Source organism: Aptenodytes forsteri, unplaced genomic scaffold (genome assembly GCF_000699145.1).
Source record: "Aptenodytes forsteri isolate BGI_AS27 unplaced genomic scaffold, ASM69914v1 Scaffold46, whole genome shotgun sequence".
Lineage (NCBI taxonomy): Eukaryota > Metazoa > Chordata > Aves > Sphenisciformes > Spheniscidae > Aptenodytes > Aptenodytes forsteri.
Genome location: NW_008794774.1, coordinates 5034816 through 5054992, shown reverse-complemented (window position 1 = coordinate 5054992; position 20177 = coordinate 5034816). Strand labels below are relative to the sequence as shown.

At 35.2% G+C, this 20177-nt stretch overlaps 1 protein-coding gene across 1 annotated transcript in view; it reads right to left on the bottom strand.

The window, feature by feature from the left end:
* CCDC171 (coiled-coil domain containing 171) overlaps positions 1–20177 on the bottom strand; it is a 179129-nt gene that overhangs the window by 58007 nt on the left and 100945 nt on the right. Inside the window, 2 exon segments of the mRNA XM_009274285.1 lie at positions 180–181; positions 2092–2237. Of these exon segments, the coding sequence (XP_009272560.1) occupies positions 180–181; positions 2092–2237 (148 nt within the window).

Here is a 20177-nt window from a genome sequence, read left to right as displayed (position 1 = left end):
ATCTTTAGACGGAATTTTGGACCCAGGTTAGTAGGTGATCCCCAGGTTCTTATTTCTGTGAACAGAAAGCCCTCTGACTACAGTTGATTTATTATCTTAAATAACATCTTAAAATAAAAGTCTGGTAATATTTGTTTATGGCACCTAAGAAAAAAGTTTAAAAAATTCATCTATTGCACCCCTACATGCCAGGATCCACATTTCATTCAATCTACATTTCATATATTCAACAACTCCTACAGTTGTAAGGGAAATTGGAACTGGACCATAGAACTATTCTTTAGGATTATTATCCAGAAATGTAGTTCAGGCATGAGGAACGTGCTTTACATCATCTTTTACACAATAGCCGGGGTGAAGGTTTGATAGAGAGTTTCTATCTAGCAGAGAAATGACCAAAAGGCTACTAAATTTCTGTCAAGTTCACTGCTATTAATCTCTCTTATTAATACTGCTTCCTACTCTGGAAGAAAGCGGGACAGAACTGCTGGCCACCACTGCAAGAAAATCAAGATAGCCATTCTCAGAATGAGCCAGCCATCTTGCTATCCTTTAAGCTATACAAAAGATTAGGAAAGAACTTGAAAGACACCCATGCATTGCTGTGCTGAACACCTGCCTGCTGATGGGAAGCAGTGAATGAATTCCTTGTTTTGCTTGGCTTGTGTGCGCAGCTTTTGCTTTACCTGTTAAACTGCCTTTATTTCAACCCATGAGTTTTCTCACTTTTACCCTTCCGATTCTCTCCCCCATCCCACCAGGGGGGAGTGAGCGAGCGGCTGTGTGGGGCTTGGTTGCTGGCCGAGGTTAAACCACGACAATTGCTTACAGTCACTCAGGTTATGGAAGAGGTATTAAAATACAATTTTCTGGAAAAAAGTAAAGTCTCTTTCACCTACTTTGCTTACATGTTCCAAAGAAAAAAAAGACATTTGTTATGAAGAGCTGGTAGAACAATAAATGGTATGGGATTTTTCTTTGTCAATATTCAACTGCTATATACAGAAATACAACCAATTTTAAAACCACTTCACATTAAAATAACCTTTTCTGAATATAAGAAGGGCCACAGGGAATGATGTTTACTAGAGTGCGTAAAATAGGTTGGGGCAGGGTGAAAAGGGGCAAGCTTTCCAGAACAAATCCTACTTCAGGTCACATCTGCTTTATTACACTCATACTAAATAACATTTGTCATTTTAATTAGATTAGTAAACATTTCACTGATAACTATATTAATTACATTATTTCACTTGTGCATAAAACCCTTAAAGCTTCTAAGCTATTGTTCTTCAGAGGTCAAATGTATCCCAGGTATAATGTGAAATTTTAATTTTAAATTGATTTTTTTTTAAATCCTAGCCATGGACCAACAATATTCAAAGTACATACTACAATAAGAGTAATAAATAACAGAGTCTGCAAAGATTTATCTTTTTATCTCACTATATGACTGTAAAAGGTTAGTAATAATCTCATTCAAGTCAATGGAACACCTTCTGACTACCAACCTTTTCAAGACTGGTCCCTGAACACTTCCTTCCATTCTCCAGGTTATGGTATAAAAAGGCATGGGGTTTACGCCTAAATCCAAAACTCTCTGAAATCAGTTGAAAAATCTATCCTGTTCCACACATAATACTAGGTCCAAAATGGGTTTCAGCCCCTTTGGCAGCTAAGACCTGTCACCTAGCTGACGTTTCTGTATTTATTATAAATAAATTGTATCTCTCTGTAAAAAGATGACATGGAAACAGAGAAAACAAGCAATCATTTCTTAAATAAACAGAGCGTTAGGGATCTGCCAAAGAGATGTTGTCAAATCAGTAAGGTAATTGGCAAACAAAAATGCCAATGCTATTTCAGGACCTAGAATTTGGAGCACTATTATGGGATAACTACAGAAAACATACCATCTCGTATCTTGAACTAACAGTTTTCTTTTTAGAAGACTATCACTGAATTTCAAAGAGAGACAGATGTACTTTTGTTTTCTAGCATCACATTAGCCAGGGCTAAAACCCTGTGCATGAAAGTAAGAATTGATCTTTTGTCTGTTTTAAGTGATCTCCCCAAGGTCCCAGCGCTCACTTCACTGCCATGCAGAGGGCACTCTCTGCATCATGGATGCTCTCTTTCAGTCGACGCTTGTCCTGCTCCAGCTGGGTAAGAAGTCTATTGAGCTGACGCAAAGATTGATCTTTTCTTCTCAGCTCCATCTTTGCCTCTGAGAGTCTCTGCAAGCAGACAGAAAGCAGAGTTACTTGTCAGCCCAAATAATTAACTTCAATTTATGCCATAGGCTATTAAACAAAGTGGAAAACAGACTGACTGTGAAGTAGATTTGGACCATTACATACTAAGGTTTTATGAATTCTCTAGCAAAACCATTACTAACTCAGAACCCCCCAGTTTTTAGTATATTGCCTATGTACAAGTAAATTCTATAAAATAAAGTAATTTGTTGATCAAACAGGTACATATACTATGCTACAGGTACTATATTTACAAATACCAGATCTAAACACAGTGGACATAATCAAGAGTACAGCATTAAAGAGGACAGAATATTCTCAAAACTTAATTTAAAATGAACATTAAAGAATTCACAAAGAAAGAAAGGGAATAAACAAAGTAGCATTTATTTAAATATTCTGCACTATTCAGAAGCTTCAGGATTAAAAAAATATGAATCTAATATTCTCTGTTAGTGCGATAAGTACAGTTTTGCTGCAATTCTTGCTAAGAATAAATCACTATTTTATGGTGCTTTCACTATTTTAACATTAGTTTTCCAATATGCAAAATAGTACGTGTATTTTTAATGTTTCTCTCCAGCTTAGAATTAACACAACATGCTTTAAATCAATTCAGATTAATCCAACAGATGACAAATAGCACACAGAACTAATTAATACAGAACCTGGCTAGTTGCTACTCCTTTCTGCTGGGATAAATCAATACATTTATAGACTGGAATATTAATAATGGGATTTCATAGTTTGCTAAATGTTACATTTTACTTACAGCTGTTAATTGCCTTCTTATAACAAAATTATAATAGGTGGCTATAAACATTCTTTTACAAAATGTAAATTCCCTGACAGATTCTAAACCAATGTAGAAGGATAGAAAAGGCTGCACAGTTGCAAGACTGAGCTCTTGCACCTTGTTTGCAAAATTTATGGGTATGTTTTCTGCTTAAGTTCTAAGAATGCTCTGTATAATTTGTACTCAGGAGTACTTGACCTGGACTGTGGAACATGGAGAATATGTGTTATGCTGTGGATATGTATTAAGAACAGTATATACAAAAGGCTGATAAAAATTTGGAGGGCACTGAAAACTCAACTAATCTGAAAAAGCTTCAGACCTAGCCAAGAGTCAAAGACACTGCAAAAAACAACATGCTAGAGAAAATTTCTATGAAATAACAAAGTACAGCATGAAACCGCATAATCTTGCAAAATAAACTGAAACCTGTGGATTGGCGTAAGTTTTCTTCAAACATTTCTCAAGACAAAAAAGCAACCAGTTATTTCAACAGTGTATTTGGAAGGTACAGCACCACTACATGAACTCTCTGTTCAGCAATTTACAAAATCCAGGCTGAGATTAATCACTGCTGTAAGAAAAAAAACAATCAGGAGTTTATTTAAGAAACTCTAAACCCCAGAAATGTTAATATTAGTCTTGCTCAAATTACTGCAGGTTGAGTAACTCTATTCTGCCTCTTATGTCGTTATTTTTGATGAAGAATGCTATTTTTCACCTAAGAAAAGATAAACGCACAGATCTCATTCGTCCACTGCATTATTAGCACAAAGATATCCAAAACCAGAAGTGCTGTTTTCAGAAACTCTACCCCAATGCCACCAGCAGCTATCAAAGTCCTGTCCGAACAGCTGAATTTGTGAGTTGTCAGATTTTCAGAAAAGTTATTTCCAAGAAACCAGATGTGGATTAGCAAGGATAAAAGGAGCCATCTTTAATTTAAGAACAAAGAACATTATCTTCTTCCATTTATTATGTTTACTGTTTGTTTGTTTTAGGCTAAGTCAGCATTGAGGAAACAACTCTGAAAACCGAGTCTAGTCCCGCCCTGCCCATATTCCCATCTTCTGACGAACAAAATTTATTGAACAGAGAACATCTCTGGTGCCAATGCTTTGTCCACCCCACTTTCCCATCTGATTGAGAAATCTGTTTTTAAGATGCAGTCACAGGACTGAGCTCTGGCTGATGTAGAATAGATAACTCTGCTAGTATTTTGATGCAAGCAACTTTTGATGTAGAGGCTGCTGGAACAGAGTCTGGTTCCAAGAGTCTAGTGGTCTAAATAAGTGAAGAAAGACAGGATAATAGGAACATTATGCATATTTATTTCATTTTTATTAGATAGCTATCCTTCTACAAGGGCTGAAGAGTTGTCTGCTCCTGCATAAAGCTTTCATCACTGACACAAATGGTGAAGAGACCCACTAGGTGTCAAAATCTTCTGGGAGCTGCTAACTAATCTTGCTTAACAATTGCAAGCGCAGGCCTATTAATGAGGCAATAACAGGGATGAAAGCAGGAAGCCTAACTCTTTGAGAGGCATGGCCAGCATGCCTCTCAAAGCAATACAGAAATGATAAAAGCAAATATCTCACTGAACAGCTGCTTTATTATATTCAAAACTTTCACCATTATTTACAGAAATCTCCAAAGGGTTCAGACTTTACCTATCAATAATACTGCAATATCTAAGCAAAAGGTAAACTGATTTTAGCTCTCTAAAAGCAGTTTCAGCATTCACTTGAAGGGTCCTTGCTACTGTGGGTTAAAGTGAAGCCTTGGAAATTGCTCAAATACAGTGTGGAGTATTCTAAAGTAATGGCTGCTAAGCCTCTCTTTTTTTCCTTCTTCAGATTGATCTAATTAAAACCCTTGATAAACTTTATGGACTCTAATATTTCCAGCTGAGTGACTGAAACCAAGAGGGTGTGCCTCAAGGCAGCAAGGCAACAATGATAAGCAGCAGGTTAGCCACTAATTTCTCAGCCAGGGTAGATTGTGAAAGTGTGATGTTCTGATATCCAAGAAAGTGTTCAGGAGAGAATAGGATAAATCAAGTTTAATAACTCTGCTCCTAATTGTTCCCTCAATGCTCCACTCTAATTACTTGGAGAACTCTCCTGACTGTCACCTGATATTAAGTTGTTGGAGGCTGAGTGTGGAGCAGTGAGATAATCAATAAACATTTAGTGGGGAGAAGAATGAAGATCCCGTTAAGCAGTGGGAACTTGCAGCACCCAAAGCCCTTCTGCTCATGAGAAAACCTATGGGAGAGCCATAGTGATTGCAAAGCAATAATCCAAAGCACTGTTTTTAGGCCTTGAGGCCTTTAGGCAACAGTACATTTGAGAAAAAAAGGTTAACACGGTCACCCTAATTACAGCCCATTTTCACATTCTTCATATATAAGCGAAGACAAGCCAATTAGGTAGAAAGGAAGATAAGGGAAGTTTTATTTGTATACTAATTAAACCCCTGATGAAATTAAAGGAAAAACATACAGCTCTGTAATTGTGTCTGAGAAAGGTCACTTCAGGTTCAGTTATCAGAAAAGCACAGCCTTGAGATATTTCACTTAATCCACAATATAGCCCTTATTTTGCTCCCCAGGTCTTAGTATTTACAAAAATAAGAAAATTTCAAAACCTGATAATGCATTTATCTTGAACTGTTTTCTGTGGACAATTACAATTGTTAGAAAGTTGAGGCTAAATATGATAAGAAGAATGAAGGCTTTAAAAACCTACTATGTCTGCACATAGTTCTGTGAAGATGCTGAGCTTTCATTTTCAAGCACAAGTGATTCTGAACCAACTTAGAAGCCAAACTCCAATTTATTGACATTCTGTAAAATGCCAGTTATCTGTTTAGTTCAGATGTTTAGACATTCAGGTGCTAATTCAGACATCACTGCACTCCTTCCTCTACAGTCCAAAAAAATCTCATAGATCAGTTGAGTTTTCATCAGAATCCTTAGAAGGAGTTCCCTTTAGAGATATTTTAGATTTAGGCTTTTTTTCCCCATAAACTGAGCATGAAAAACCATTTGTTGGAGACACAGCAAGTAACTGATAGCACTGAAGAAAAATCTCATTGGATCTCTGTTGGCGGGGTCCTTCCACAAATAATTTTAACAAGATTAGGCTTTGCAGTGAGGAATCTCTTTCTTCAAAACCAGTTACAAAAATAAATCAAAGTTTAACACTGTCATTCTTTACACACAAAAAAGCACTTTATTCAAAAGATAACAGATGGACAATCATTCTAGACGAATGATGACAGTCATACAGCTTAAATTCATGCAAAGCATGTGTGACACTTTTATACTGAGAGCGTATTTTCCACGATCATCTAAAGATAGATCAAACTGCTTACTAAATTAGATTTAAATTACGCAGACACAACACAGCACTACAAGATACGCAAATATACTGTCATATGTGTATTACGAACTAATCTGTGAAATTAAAGATTTTGTCTTCACGATGAAGTTTTGTATGTATATTTTCCATTTAGATGCAAAATGTTACTTTTAAAGACCTGAATACATCCTGAAAACTGTCCTACACACGTAACTGATGAAATTCCACAACGAAAAAAAACAATACAAAGTTTAGCCAGCATCCATTCCTCCACCAGTTGAAACACACTTCCCATTACCCCTGTTGGCAAATATAATCTTCAGGATGGTCTCCGAGTGCCCCTCAAAAGACAGTCTACAGATAACCTAGAGAAATCTTGCATCTTTGAAAGGTCAAAATCCAAAAGGTACAAAAAGTTACATTAATATTTAATGTCAACTGTATTTTTAGTGTGCATGACTGCAATGCAAACCAAATTATATTAGCTCAAACTATACAGCTGAATTTCCACAGGATGTTTTCTGAAAAGAATTCTTACTTATCAAGAACAACTCAAAGTGAAACTTCTATCAAAACCGGAGATTAAAAATCTCAGGGAAAAAAGTTCTGTGGCAAAAAAAAAAACCCAACCCATAACTGCGACTTCTCATCGATACATGAAAAAAAAAAAAAGAACATCTAAGACATACATTTAGAGCTATGTGAACAAATAAGATGGATTTACACATCTCAACTGGAAACCCAACTGCAATATCAACAAACTGTATCTGGATTCACTGTGGGTTTCATAGTGGCTGCAGTAGTGTCTTAAAACAGTTTGAAATGAACTCCATGTGGCTGTTCTGCTCTTGCAAGGCAGAGCTAACCTGAGGCTGACCACCCATGACATCCCTTCAATAACAAATGCTTTCACATGCCCTTTACACTTCTCTAGGAAAAGAAATATACTCAAAAGGACATTTGAATGAGCTGTATCTGCTTTGCAGAAAAAGCAGTGATTTTTTTAACCTCTTTGTTACTGGACCCTCATCCTGACAGCAGCAATCTTTTCTTTTTGTATTCTGGCATTGTGAGAAAGGACATACCTGATGACTCTTCTCTGAAGTATGTGAGGTAGCATGGAAGCAGTGAAACATAGCTTACAGATCACAGGGTATCTAACAAGGTGCAAAATGGTTCTTTATGTCTTTGAAAGTGCCCTGTGTAACGAGGTCACAGAGCATGAGTGGGTCTACTAAGCAAAACAGTAATGCCAACCAGCACAATGATTTTAATAAATAACCAACAAAATACTGGTGAATTAAGGGACAGTTGCAGACATATTTTCACATTTCTGACACAATGTCAAATACAATTGCTTGTGACTGTTTTATATAAGAAACCCTCATAATACTGGAACACAAACTATGCTAACAGCAGAAAGCTTTAGCCAAATCAGTATCATAAAAAAAGTCAAGCAATCATCTAAAGACAATTATAAGGTAAATGATGGTGCAGGTAGCTTGAAAAGCAGCTGTGATACACAGTTACTCTACAAGATCTAGAATCTAAGTATTACAGAATCTAAATATTAAGAAACATTTCAATAAAAATGTATTTGAGAGTCATTCAATGGATTGGACAGGGAAAATGCATACATTTTCATCTTGCAAGAGATTTGTCTTACAAAAGTCCTTTGAAATTGTAGGCACTCACATTGTGAAAGCAAATGGCATTACCTATGTATGTCTAGACAACCGTCCATTTATTGACTGAAGCATTGTTCTCAGACATCCAAGCAAGTTTAGGTACCACAAGCATTTTACCTGCAGTGGTTCAGGCTGGATTACAGTGCCTTAAAGACTTAAAGCTAGGTTTAATATCGCTGTGCTACAACACAGACTTATTTCTCAAGAGAAAAATCTATTCTGATCAACAAGAAAGGAATGCATTTTTCAATTGCCTTAGCTCAAAATGTTTACCAAAGGATGACTGAAAATGCTTTTTGAAGTCACTGAGCTGTGTATGCTTTAAAGTTATTGTGAATTAAAAGCGCTTATTAATTTAAACACAGTAGCTATTCCTGAATAATTTCACATAATAACACTTCTTCCAGAAGAGACATCCTATGTTCACATGTCACTCAGCTTCAAAGTGAAACTAAATAAAACTTTGAAAGTTTTTATATGAAGTAATCACAAAATATAAACTGCCCACACATAGGCTAGATGCTCACGGACTGTTAGTATTAGCAAACAAAGGCATTGGTGTTCAAATGTGTTAGCTAGGTACACTGCTGCATTTGAAGAGAAATAGAAGTTGAAAAGCCACCTCAAACGAGGGACACCCTTTTGAATACCAAGATGCACTGGGCCTTCCAGACATACACTAATCCAATCAGAGATAATAATTAAGCCCTACTTTTAAACAATGTTTTGGAAAATGTTAAAGTACATAATAAAATTTATGCACATGATAATCTAGAAATTTTTATCATCTTCTGAGCTAAGTGAATTATGTTAGCATTACTGGAAAGCTGCAGAGAAGGATTATACCACCTTAATGGAACAAAGACAACTTTAGAAAACCCAGGCTTTATCACTGAGAGTTTTAAATGTATTAGAAAAAACCTTGATGTTAAGTGAGAATAAATTTTTGGAATCACATGCATGGTGGCATGAGTACATGATCATTCACTCCTCATTCACCTCTGACATGCCACCTCAGGACTAATGTTTCTTTTCTCTCCCTAGAAAGGTAAATTCCTCTCCCACCACAATATGTAACCCTGTGCAACTGCAGACTAGACAAGATCCAGCCCCGCAGGAGCAGCAGCTTTTCTGTGCATTGGCAACATCATGCCTTTAAATCAGTTATTTAAGTGCCACAGAAAAGAAATAATTTTTTTTTTTCACTGTGACACTTTTTACCCTGAGAGACCCCCAGCCTTATAGTTGTTACAGTTCCAAGATTTCAGAAAGATGGTTTATACCTGGTACTGCAAAAGAGGACTTTTCATAACTCTCTCATGTACCTGTATGTAAGTGAGGCACTTAACTTTACAGGGAAAGTCTGATGCTGGTCTGTAACACTGCTCTCTGCTATACACAAGCATCTGCAATGCTGTTGCTTAATTTTGCTATACATTATCTAATTGTGCACATTAGCACACAGTGAACAAGATAAAGATACAAACAGCACTTAGACTTTATCTTAACAATGGTTTACAAGTGCTACTATATCACAGGCACATACACAGAAATATTTAGCTGGGTATCTATGATGACACAACACATTATACCCATTTCTTGCATTTCATTATAGATGAACTGGGCTCAAACCATCTGTCTCTGATCACGTCCTACTAGTCTTAATGATCTTGCATTACCAGCGACATTTCTAAGCCCAGGAACAGACTATTTTAAGTTCTCAAAAAATATTCTTCCATTAGATCTGTGTCACTCAATTTGTTTGGACTATTTCTAAATCATAACACTTATTTAAGATAATTCAGGAAGAAGGAGAAACAACAGCAATAAAATTATTAACAATGACAATTAAATGTTACCTACAAATTATATAACCACAATTTCATTCCCATTGTTTATTTAAAAGGCATACACTTTGAAATCAGTGGGCATCTGGACACAGACTAAAAAGTCATCAGGGACAGGTTAAATCACACAGCTTTCTGCTTCAGAACTAAAATTAAGAAACAATTATTATAGTACGCTGGCTATATGTCTTCACTTTAGACACTGGTTCAAAAATGGGAATCCTAAGAGTCTTTAGAATAGTTTCAAGAAATTTTCTAAATAGAACTTAAGGTTCAGTTCTGAGTAAGAAAATATACTGCCCATGACCTCAATATACTGGTGGTCCCAGTTAAGTTATTTCAGTGCTGCAGGTCATTCTGCAGCAGTTTCTTGGAAGAGGCTGCTGCACAATTCCATCAGACATTAGCGCATTAGTGTGAGCCATCACATTAAGCAGTTATGGACAATGCCAAGTACGCCAATTTATGCCAGCTAAAGTTTTGATCTTGCTTCAGCAAGAGTTTTTCATTTTCTTTAATTAATGAATTTGATAAATCTTTTTTTAACATGGCACTAACATTGACATGGGCTTCGGCAGATTTATCACTTTATACAGTTTACATTCAAACACTGCGTTCTCCTTCAGAAGAGTTCTGACCAAACCGTACATTTGTATTCAGGTATATTTGTTTCCACAGACAGCCCCAAATGCTGTTTAGTGTATGCATATTTTATTTTAATATTATGCCAACCACATCCTGCTGCATGAAGTATCTGCAGGGGGAAAACATACATACACGATTCTCTTTATCCCTTTTACTCTTTACACCTCAATAAAATAAGAATGAATTGATAAATATGTAATTTCATACTAAAAGGTCTATTCTTTTATACAGGTCACCCCTATCCCTCCTTCATTAAAAACTGGAGAGTCATCTTCTTAGCAGAAAGAACCGATATAGTAAAACAAAATCTAACTAATATAAAAGGCAACTTCTAAATCATTCTGTTGAAAAAGCAAAGATATATTACATCCCAATATTCAGCAAAGAGATCAAAGTGCTATAAAGGTGTATTGATTGGGTGTCTCCCTTCCCTCTGGGTATGCTTTGTGGCACACCAAGTGCCAACCGAGTGCACAAACCTTAAACAAGGAATACGTTTTTCTGAGCATGGAACACACAGATCCTGAAGTGGACATGGTAAACACTGACAGCGATAAATCACTGCAACTGTTAAATTGAATTATTATTCACGTATTTCTTGGTATGTTTCCTAAGTATAAGATAAAATGGCACTATGATGGTAGAAAACTTGGAAAATTACCTGCTTCGCTCACCTATAGAAGCAACAGTAATAAATATGCCTTATTATTGAACACATTGGGTGATTCCATACAACCAATTATTTTAGTGAACTATCATTAACTTCTTTTTTTTTTAAGAACACTTATTTCTTCATTCTCACAACTGAGAAATTTTCTTGTACGACAGAGAAGTACTATTTATAAATAAAATCTTGGGACTGTTACTTAGAATTGAGATTCTTAAATTCATAATTTTTAAATCACTTAATTACTTATTGTATAGTTCACAGACAAAAAAAAAACACAACCAACAATTAAGTGGGTTTACTAGAATTGAGAATCTTAAATTCATAATTTTTAAATCACTTAATTACTTATTGTATAGTTCACAGACAAAAAAAAAACACAACCAACAATTAAGGTGGGTTTACTTTAGCTAGAAAGTTTTAAAAACTTTTTGAAAAGTCCTTCTAACTGAGACAGTAAAAAGATTCATGTAGCAAAAAGAACTTCAGTGGGTTTTTCATAAACACATATTGTAAAAGTCAACACAAAAATTTAGGCAACATAAAAAAAATAATTTCTGTTTTGAGTTTGTTACCCTGCTACAATCTCGAAGAGCTTCCATGCTTTTCACGATAAAAAGAAGATAACATAGCTATAGATTTTGGAAGCTGAAAGCGGTATAAATTTTGAAAAAACTTGCCCTTGAAAATCATCAAATACCTAATGAAAATAGAGTGCTGAATTAAACTCAAAAGCTGAATTACATGAAAGATAGGCATGGCTGCTGTAGCCAAGAAAGGGGACCGAAGTGCAAAGCAATGCATTTCTTGCTTTAGCCTTATGCCAGTTAGATACATACTTAATTATATTCCAATAGGTATTTGAGAATTAATTACGTATGGTTTCACAAGAAGATATAGAGATCTTTACAGAGTTAGCTTCACACAAATAGAAAGGGAGATCATGGGAAAACCTGACTAAGGTGAAAAAATGATGGGGCCCTAGAGATATGCTAGTTAAACAGCAGCAAGAAGCAAATCTATGTATAAAGGACTTCTGTATCAACAACCTGCATAGCAGAAAGTCCTACACATTGATATCTAAACTACTAGGAAAAACAGGGTTTAGAACATTTCTTTAAAAACATCACATGCTGTTTTAAAGATCTATTGATCCCCTCTGCACATCTCAAGGTAACAGAGTTACTTTGTAGTTGACCCAATAATATAACAAAGATCTCCCAGGCACTGGATTTAACAAGAAGCCTTTCTGTATTTTTGAGTGAAAACTGAAACATAGTTGAAGGTCTTGAAATAACAGGGATAAATGGTATGTAAGTACATATGCTTAATAACCACACGCTGTAATTACACAATAATCCCATATTTCTTCCAAATTACATGTCAATAAATCTTTCTCACTGCACTACAAATTCCAAGGTCATGGACAGAGGTGTTTATTAGTATAATTACAATGCAGCAATAAAACCATTAAGCTTTTAGATTCTGATATTGTTCCATTTATTCTCCCCTCCCCCCAAAGGAGGCAAATCGTTTGTACAAATGGAATACCCAGAAAAAAGTGGAAGTTACTTTTAGAAGACTATAAAAGTGCTCCGGTTCATGTAATTACTTTGTTAAAGTTTTCCTTTTTCTTTATTTACTCTTTGACAGAATGTCAGAATTTTTTTTTTTTTTTAATAGCACAGTGCAGCGAACAGACTCAAGACAAAAAGTATTCTTTGAAATAGGCAACGTTACTACACTGTAAAGATGTAAATAAATCATTCTAAATTTCACTGTGTGCCAGTTATTAATATCTTAGACCAAAAAACCCAAGGTCTTAGCCATCTGTTGAGAAGTAACTCACAGTTCAAATTATTGACTGTTGTTTCCACATTAGTTTCATTATTTCTGGGCACAATTCTACCTGTCTTGGTTACTTGCCTTCCTCTGCAAACTACCGGAAGGGCACTTAAGTGCATGATTAGTAAAATGACTGTTGAAATCAGACTACTGAATCAGACTAGCATGATCAAACTTATTCCTTAATTTTCTACAGAAAGGAAAACTTATTCTTACTTGGAAATTAACTCCTGGTCATAATTAGCTTTCAAAGATTAACTAAAGTGATGTTACGTAATCATGACTTATTCCAGTTTTCTCTCTCAGTGCCTAAATCACACCCAAATTGTTATGACAGTGAGAGCACCTTCCTCAGTTATCTTAAACTCTTTGACACGTTAAAAATAAAGTATGAATTTTTCTAACATAGGGATGTCTTTTCTTATTAGATAAATAATGTTTACACCTGACTAGGTTGAACGTTAGGAAGTGTTTTGATTGTCTAGAGCTTGTTTTGATTGTCTAGAGCTTGTTTTGATTGTCTAGAGCTTGTTTTGATTGTCTAGAGCTTGTTTTGATTGTCTAGAGCTTGTTTTGATTGTCTAGAGCTTGTTTTGATTGTCTAGAGCTTGTTTTGATTGTCTAGAGCTTGTTTTGATTGTCTAGAGCTTGTTTTGATTGTCTAGAGCTTGTTTTGATTGTCTAGAGCTTGTTTTGATTGTCTAGAGCTTGTTTTGATTGTCTAGAGCTTGTTTTGATTGTCTAGAGCTTGTTTTGATTGTCTAGAGCTTGTTTTGATTGTCTAGAGCTTGTTTTGATTGTCTAGAGCTTGTTTTGATTGTCTAGAGCTTGTTTTGATTGTCTAGAGCTTGTTTTGATTGTCTAGAGCTTGTTTTGATTGTCTAGAGCTTGTTTTGATTGTCTAGAGCTTGTTTTGATTGTCTAGAGCTTGTTTTGATTGTCTAGAGCTTGTTTTGATTGTCTAGAGCTTGTTTTGATTGTCTAGAGCTTGTTTTGATTGTCTAGAGCTTGTTTTGATTGTCTAGAGCTTGTTTTGATTGTCTAGAGCTTGTTTTGATTGTCTAGAGCTTGTTTTGATTGTCTAGAGCTTGTTTTGATTGTCTAGAGCTTGTTTTGATTGTCTAGAGCTTGTTTTGATTGTCTAGAGCTTGTTTTGATTGTCTAGAGCTTGTTTTGATTGTCTAGAGCTTGTTTTGATTGTCTAGAGCTTGTTTTGATTGTCTAGAGCTTGTTTTGATTGTCTAGAGCTTGTTTTGATTGTCTAGAGCTTGTTTTGATTGTCTAGAGCTTGTTTTGATTGTCTAGAGCTTGTTTTGATTGTCTAGAGCTTGTTTTGATTGTCTAGAGCTTGTTTTGATTGTCTAGAGCTTGTTTTGATTGTCTAGAGCTTGTTTTGATTGTCTAGAGCTTGTTTTGATTGTCTAGAGCTTGTTTTGATTGTCTAGAGCTTGTTTTGATTGTCTAGAGCTTGTTTTGATTGTCTAGAGCTTGTTTTGATTGTCTAGAGCTTGTTTTGATTGTCTAGAGCTTGTTTTGATTGTCTAGAGCTTGTTTTGATTGTCTAGAGCTTGTTTTGATTGTCTAGAGCTTGTTTTGATTGTCTAGAGCTTGTTTTGATTGTCTAGAGCTTGTTTTGATTGTCTAGAGCTTGTTTTGATTGTCTAGAGCTTGTTTTGATTGTCTAGAGCTTGTTTTGATTGTCTAGAGCTTGTTTTGATTGTCTAGAGCTTGTTTTGATTGTCTAGAGCTTGTTTTGATTGTCTAGAGCTTGTTTTGATTGTCTAGAGCTTGTTTTGATTGTCTAGAGCTTGTTTTGATTGTCTAGAGCTTGTTTTGATTGTCTAGAGCTTGTTTTGATTGTCTAGAGCTTGTTTTGATTGTCTAGAGCTTGTTTTGATTGTCTAGAGCTTGTTTTGATTGTCTAGAGCTTGTTTTGATTGTCTAGAGCTTGTTTTGATTGTCTAGAGCTTGTTTTGATTGTCTAGAGCTTGTTTTGATTGTCTAGAGCTTGTTTTGATTGTCTAGAGCTTGTTTTGATTGTCTAGAGCTTGTTTTGATTGTCTAGAGCTTGTTTTGATTGTCTAGAGCTTGTTTTGATTGTCTAGAGCTTGTTTTGATTGTCTAGAGCTTGTTTTGATTGTCTAGAGCTTGTTTTGATTGTCTAGAGCTTGTTTTGATTGTCTAGAGCTTGTTTTGATTGTCTAGAGCTTGTTTTGATTGTCTAGAGCTTGTTTTGATTGTCTAGAGCTTGTTTTGATTGTCTAGAGCTTGTTTTGATTGTCTAGAGCTTGTTTTGATTGTCTAGAGCTTGTTTTGATTGTCTAGAGCTTGTTTTGATTGTCTAGAGCTTGTTTTGATTGTCTAGAGCTTGTTTTGATTGTCTAGAGCTTGTTTTGATTGTCTAGAGCTTGTTTTGATTGTCTAGAGCTTGTTTTGATTGTCTAGAGCTTGTTTTGATTGTCTAGAGCTTGTTTTGATTGTCTAGAGCTTGTTTTGATTGTCTAGAGCTTGTTTTGATTGTCTAGAGCTTGTTTTGATTGTCTAGAGCTTGTTTTGATTGTCTAGAGCTTGTTTTGATTGTCTAGAGCTTGTTTTGATTGTCTAGAGCTTGTTTTGATTGTCTAGAGCTTGTTTTGATTGTCTAGAGCTTGTTTTGATTGTCTAGAGCTTGTTTTGATTGTCTAGAGCTTGTTTTGATTGTCTAGAGCTTGTTTTGATTGTCTAGAGCTTGTTTTGATTGTCTAGAGCTTGTTTTGATTGTCTAGAGCTTGTTTTGATTGTCTAGAGCTTGTTTTGATTGTCTAGAGCTTGTTTTGATTGTCTAGAGCTTGTTTTGATTGTCTAGAGCTTGTTTTGATTGTCTAGAGCTTGTTTTGATTGTCTAGAGCTTGTTTTGATTGTCTAGAGCTTGTTTTGATTGTCTAGAGCTTGTTTTGATTGTCTAGAGCTTGTTTTGATTGTCTAGAGCTTGTTTTGATTGTCTAGAGCTTGTTTTGATTGTCTAGAGCTTGTTTTGATTGTCTAGAGCTTGTTTTGATTGTCTAGAGCTTGTTTTGATTGTCTAGAGCTTGTTTTGATTGTCTAGAGCTTGTTTTGATTGTCTAGAGCTTGTTTTGATTGTCTAGAGCTTGTTTTGATTGTCTAGAGCTTGTTTTGATTGTCTAGAGCTTGTTTTGATTGTCTAGAGCTTGTTTTGATTGTCTAGAGCTTGTTTTGATTGTCTAGAGCTTGTTTTGATTGTCTAGAGCTTGTTTTGATTGTCTAGAGCTTGTTTTGATTGTCTAGAGCTTGTTTTGATTGTCTAGAGCTTGTTTTGATTGTCTAGAGCTTGTTTTGATTGTCTAGAGCTTGTTTTGATTGTCTAGAGCTTGTTTTGATTGTCTAGAGCTTGTTTTGATTGTCTAGAGCTTGTTTTGATTGTCTAGAGCTTGTTTTGATTGTCTAGAGCTTGTTTTGATTGTCTAGAGCTTGAAGAATTTCTTCACCGAAAGGGTTGTCAGGCATTGGAAGAGGCTGCCCAGGGAAGTGGTCGAGTCACCATCCCTGGAGGTATTTAAAAGATGTGTAGATGTGGTGCTTAGGGACATGGATTAATGGTGGACTTGGCAGTGCTAGGTTAACAGTTGGACTTAATGGTCTTAAAGGTCTTTTCCAATCTAAATGGTTCTATGATTCTATTTTATGATTCTATGAACATAAATGTAATAAATTGACAATTTCTTTCACTCTTCTCTCAATATAAAGTAGAAGCAATTTGGGAGATTACTTCATTATGCTCTTACTATACAAAGATAGTAAAGAATTTGCCTGACAAAACCAGCCTGAATAATATTCTTACTACTAACCAATAAAATATTTTATAGTAGGATAATTTAAAAAATAACAAAAAACGTTAACCTGGTATAAATAAGTGTTCAAATTCCAATGTAAAATCTTAACATTGCTCAAATTACAATGAACTATTACCAACATTCAACTTGCAAAACTGGACAAAAGAGGAACTGCAGAGGAATGAAACAGTAACAAAATGGTAATGCCACTATCCTTTCAAAATAAGAGCTTCAAATTAAATTATGTTTGTGTGACTCATACAGCAAAAATTTAAATTGCGGTATTGAACTTCATGATAATGCAAACACATAACTAGTTCATAACCACAAATTTTAACTTTATTCTTTTTCTTATTCTGCTCATTACTTGCATATTTTCCAGAAAGCCTGACTCAAAAAAGTTAAGGCAGACCTTCAACAACTTGGTTGCTAGTTGCTTGGTTGCTTCATTGATGACTATGGAGGAAATACAATACTTTTCTAAAGGCCATGTACTGACCTCAGTCCCTCCAGACTACTCATGCTGATACTGACGAATGTTCTAGGCACAGAACAAAGGAAATACACAGACCTAACAACCTGGCTGGAAATAAGTTAGTTCAGCGAGGAAACATAGGGATCAATATTCCTAATGAGGTGATCCCTAAAGTGGAAAAAGAACAGGGCAACCCTTGGACCCTGAATCTTAGAGGCTAACCAGAGAAGCAAAGCAAAGACAGCTGTGCACCACAACATAAAGAGCTGCTTTCAAAGTGCTAAACAGAATAGAGTACAATTATTTATCTCCAAGAGAAGATTTAATGCACAAGTTTGTGATTTTAAATAAATAAGATAATAAAGTAGACAGTAAGACAATAAAACAAATGAACTTCATGGACAAACCACAGAAGAGAGAAATTTAAGGAGAAGTTCAAGTTGAGATATCTGAAGTGCAGACTGAAGTAATAGACTTCATCACAGTCATCTTCTCTTTCCTTCTGTGAACGGTAGCTCTCAGGTCCAGTCCGCAACAGGATGCTCTCTATGTGTCTCCCCTATTACATAAAGATAGCAGCTGCTAGAAGGAAGCCTAGGAAGACTATCCCTTCCCATATACCTAAATTCCGTGTACAACGCATTGCAATCTTTAAACAAGAAAGCACAAAGGACCAGCTCCAGAGCAAGTCCTTAGTTGACCTAACTCTTTGAAGACTATCTATCTATGAAGTTATCAGTAGTAGAAGTTATGTGACAGGGAGGGAGAATGAGCAGGCTTACTTATTTTACAAATAGTGTTAACGCAAACAGAAATACATGACAAAACTGTTTAACCTGTAATTTATTGTAATAAGAAAACATATGACCTCTGTTGACTAAGAATAGGGCAGATGGCAATGCTAATCCATTCTTACCTACTTTATAAATTATTTAGGTGTTCAGAACATACAGAGTATGGAAACTAAAAAAACCCCATTTAATTAATGAATTATGAATTTTAGTTTCTAACCTATTCAGAGGGGAGCTTGCTTCTCTTTAACATGCTAAACTTGATTAATACAAATTCTCTATTAAGTTAGATGCTAATGGTAATCAGCTGTACTGCTTTCTTTAAAGAACAGCCTTTAATTTAACCAGGCAATGCACAGAAATGCCGTTTCTTGACAGAGTGACAAACAAGTTTTTGGGAATCAACAATATTCCTCAGTGCACCCAAATGCTAACAGTCCTTCCAACTTAAGATGTCAGAGAGTTTAAAAAAAAAAAAAATCCAAAACCTATTTCTGTTCTTACAGAACAGTGACAGTAATCTTTGCTGTTCTATTTGAGAAGCAAGAAAATCACTTTGTCTTCTTCATTTAAGTGAGGCCTTTTAACCTTTCTGTAAGTTAGAATACTGCATCATTTGCAGAAATAGACAACTATAAAACTGACTTGCAAAGTGTGTGCAATGGTATTAATAAAAGGAATTGTGTAAATAATTGAAATGATTTTTCAGGGAAAATATATGGCTATAAACGTATGAAGAGAAAAAGCAACAAAAAGCAGCAAATTATGTACCACCTTCACCTGAAATCCACAGCAAGAACACAGAGCCTGCTCAGAGAAAACACCCACTTCTAACAAACCTATAAATCCCAATCTCCATCAGAATCTAATTAATTTGGATGTGTCTGTTTAGCAAAGGATACTACACTTTCTGAACACAGAATATGCATATAATGATTTAAAGTAAATAGCTAGTGAAAAGAAACACTCCAAACCTTCCCATCAAAAAACATTTTTCTGTGAGTATTATCAAAGGACTTGGATGAGATACTTTTCTCACTTATGCTGTCATAAATCAGTGGCAGCTTCACTAAATTCGGTAAACAAACCCAAAATTTAGGGTATCATCTTCTTCTAAAACAGGTATTGAAGACTATTTTGAGGAAATCAGTAGCATGTTACATGACTTAACATATATTGCACTTGAAATGCACACAGAGTTATTCGTTAACAATTTATAGGACATGCTCCATAACAACAATATCTTTTTAAGGTTTAATTTATTACAGGTACTAACATACCTAGAAAGAAGTAAATATACATACAGTGCCTGTCAACAGGAAGAAAAAGTATTTTACTAGAAATAAGACACGCTTGTATAAGGAGTGAAAATTATGTCTGCTACAGATGCCTGTTTAGCATTTGTGTAAAAGTCTCTCTTCAAAGACAGGGGAATCAGAGCTACTGATTTACCTCATCTAATAAAAAAAGTGGTGTAAAAGAGTTGCTTAGTTCCAGCTGACCTTGAATGTAATTGGCTACCTTGGATGTCTCTATGGTATATGCCATTAAGAAGATAAAAATATACAGGATTAAAATCTGAATGGATAAAGCTAAGAAATTAAGTATTACTCCTTTAATAAGCCTACTTTGTGAAAGTATGTGAATACCAAAATATCTCCTTACTGATTGCTGTTGAAGTGTGAATAAGTTTAAAAATAAGTTATCAAAAGTAGAAGTATCAAATATTTTATTTTTCCCCTTCTTACCTGTTTAAAAACTATGAATAAAGAATTCAAAGCAAGTTTTTTTACCCCATGACACTCTACTCCATCCAAAATCACTTGTACACCACCACATTCTCCAACTTTTTATACATACTTAGTCTAGACTGATAGATTATTTTGTAGTTTAAGATGAAGATGGAGGCATATTTTTTCTATTATATTTTTTCAGTGCGACAGTTCTTTTTTTCCATACTTCAGTACTAT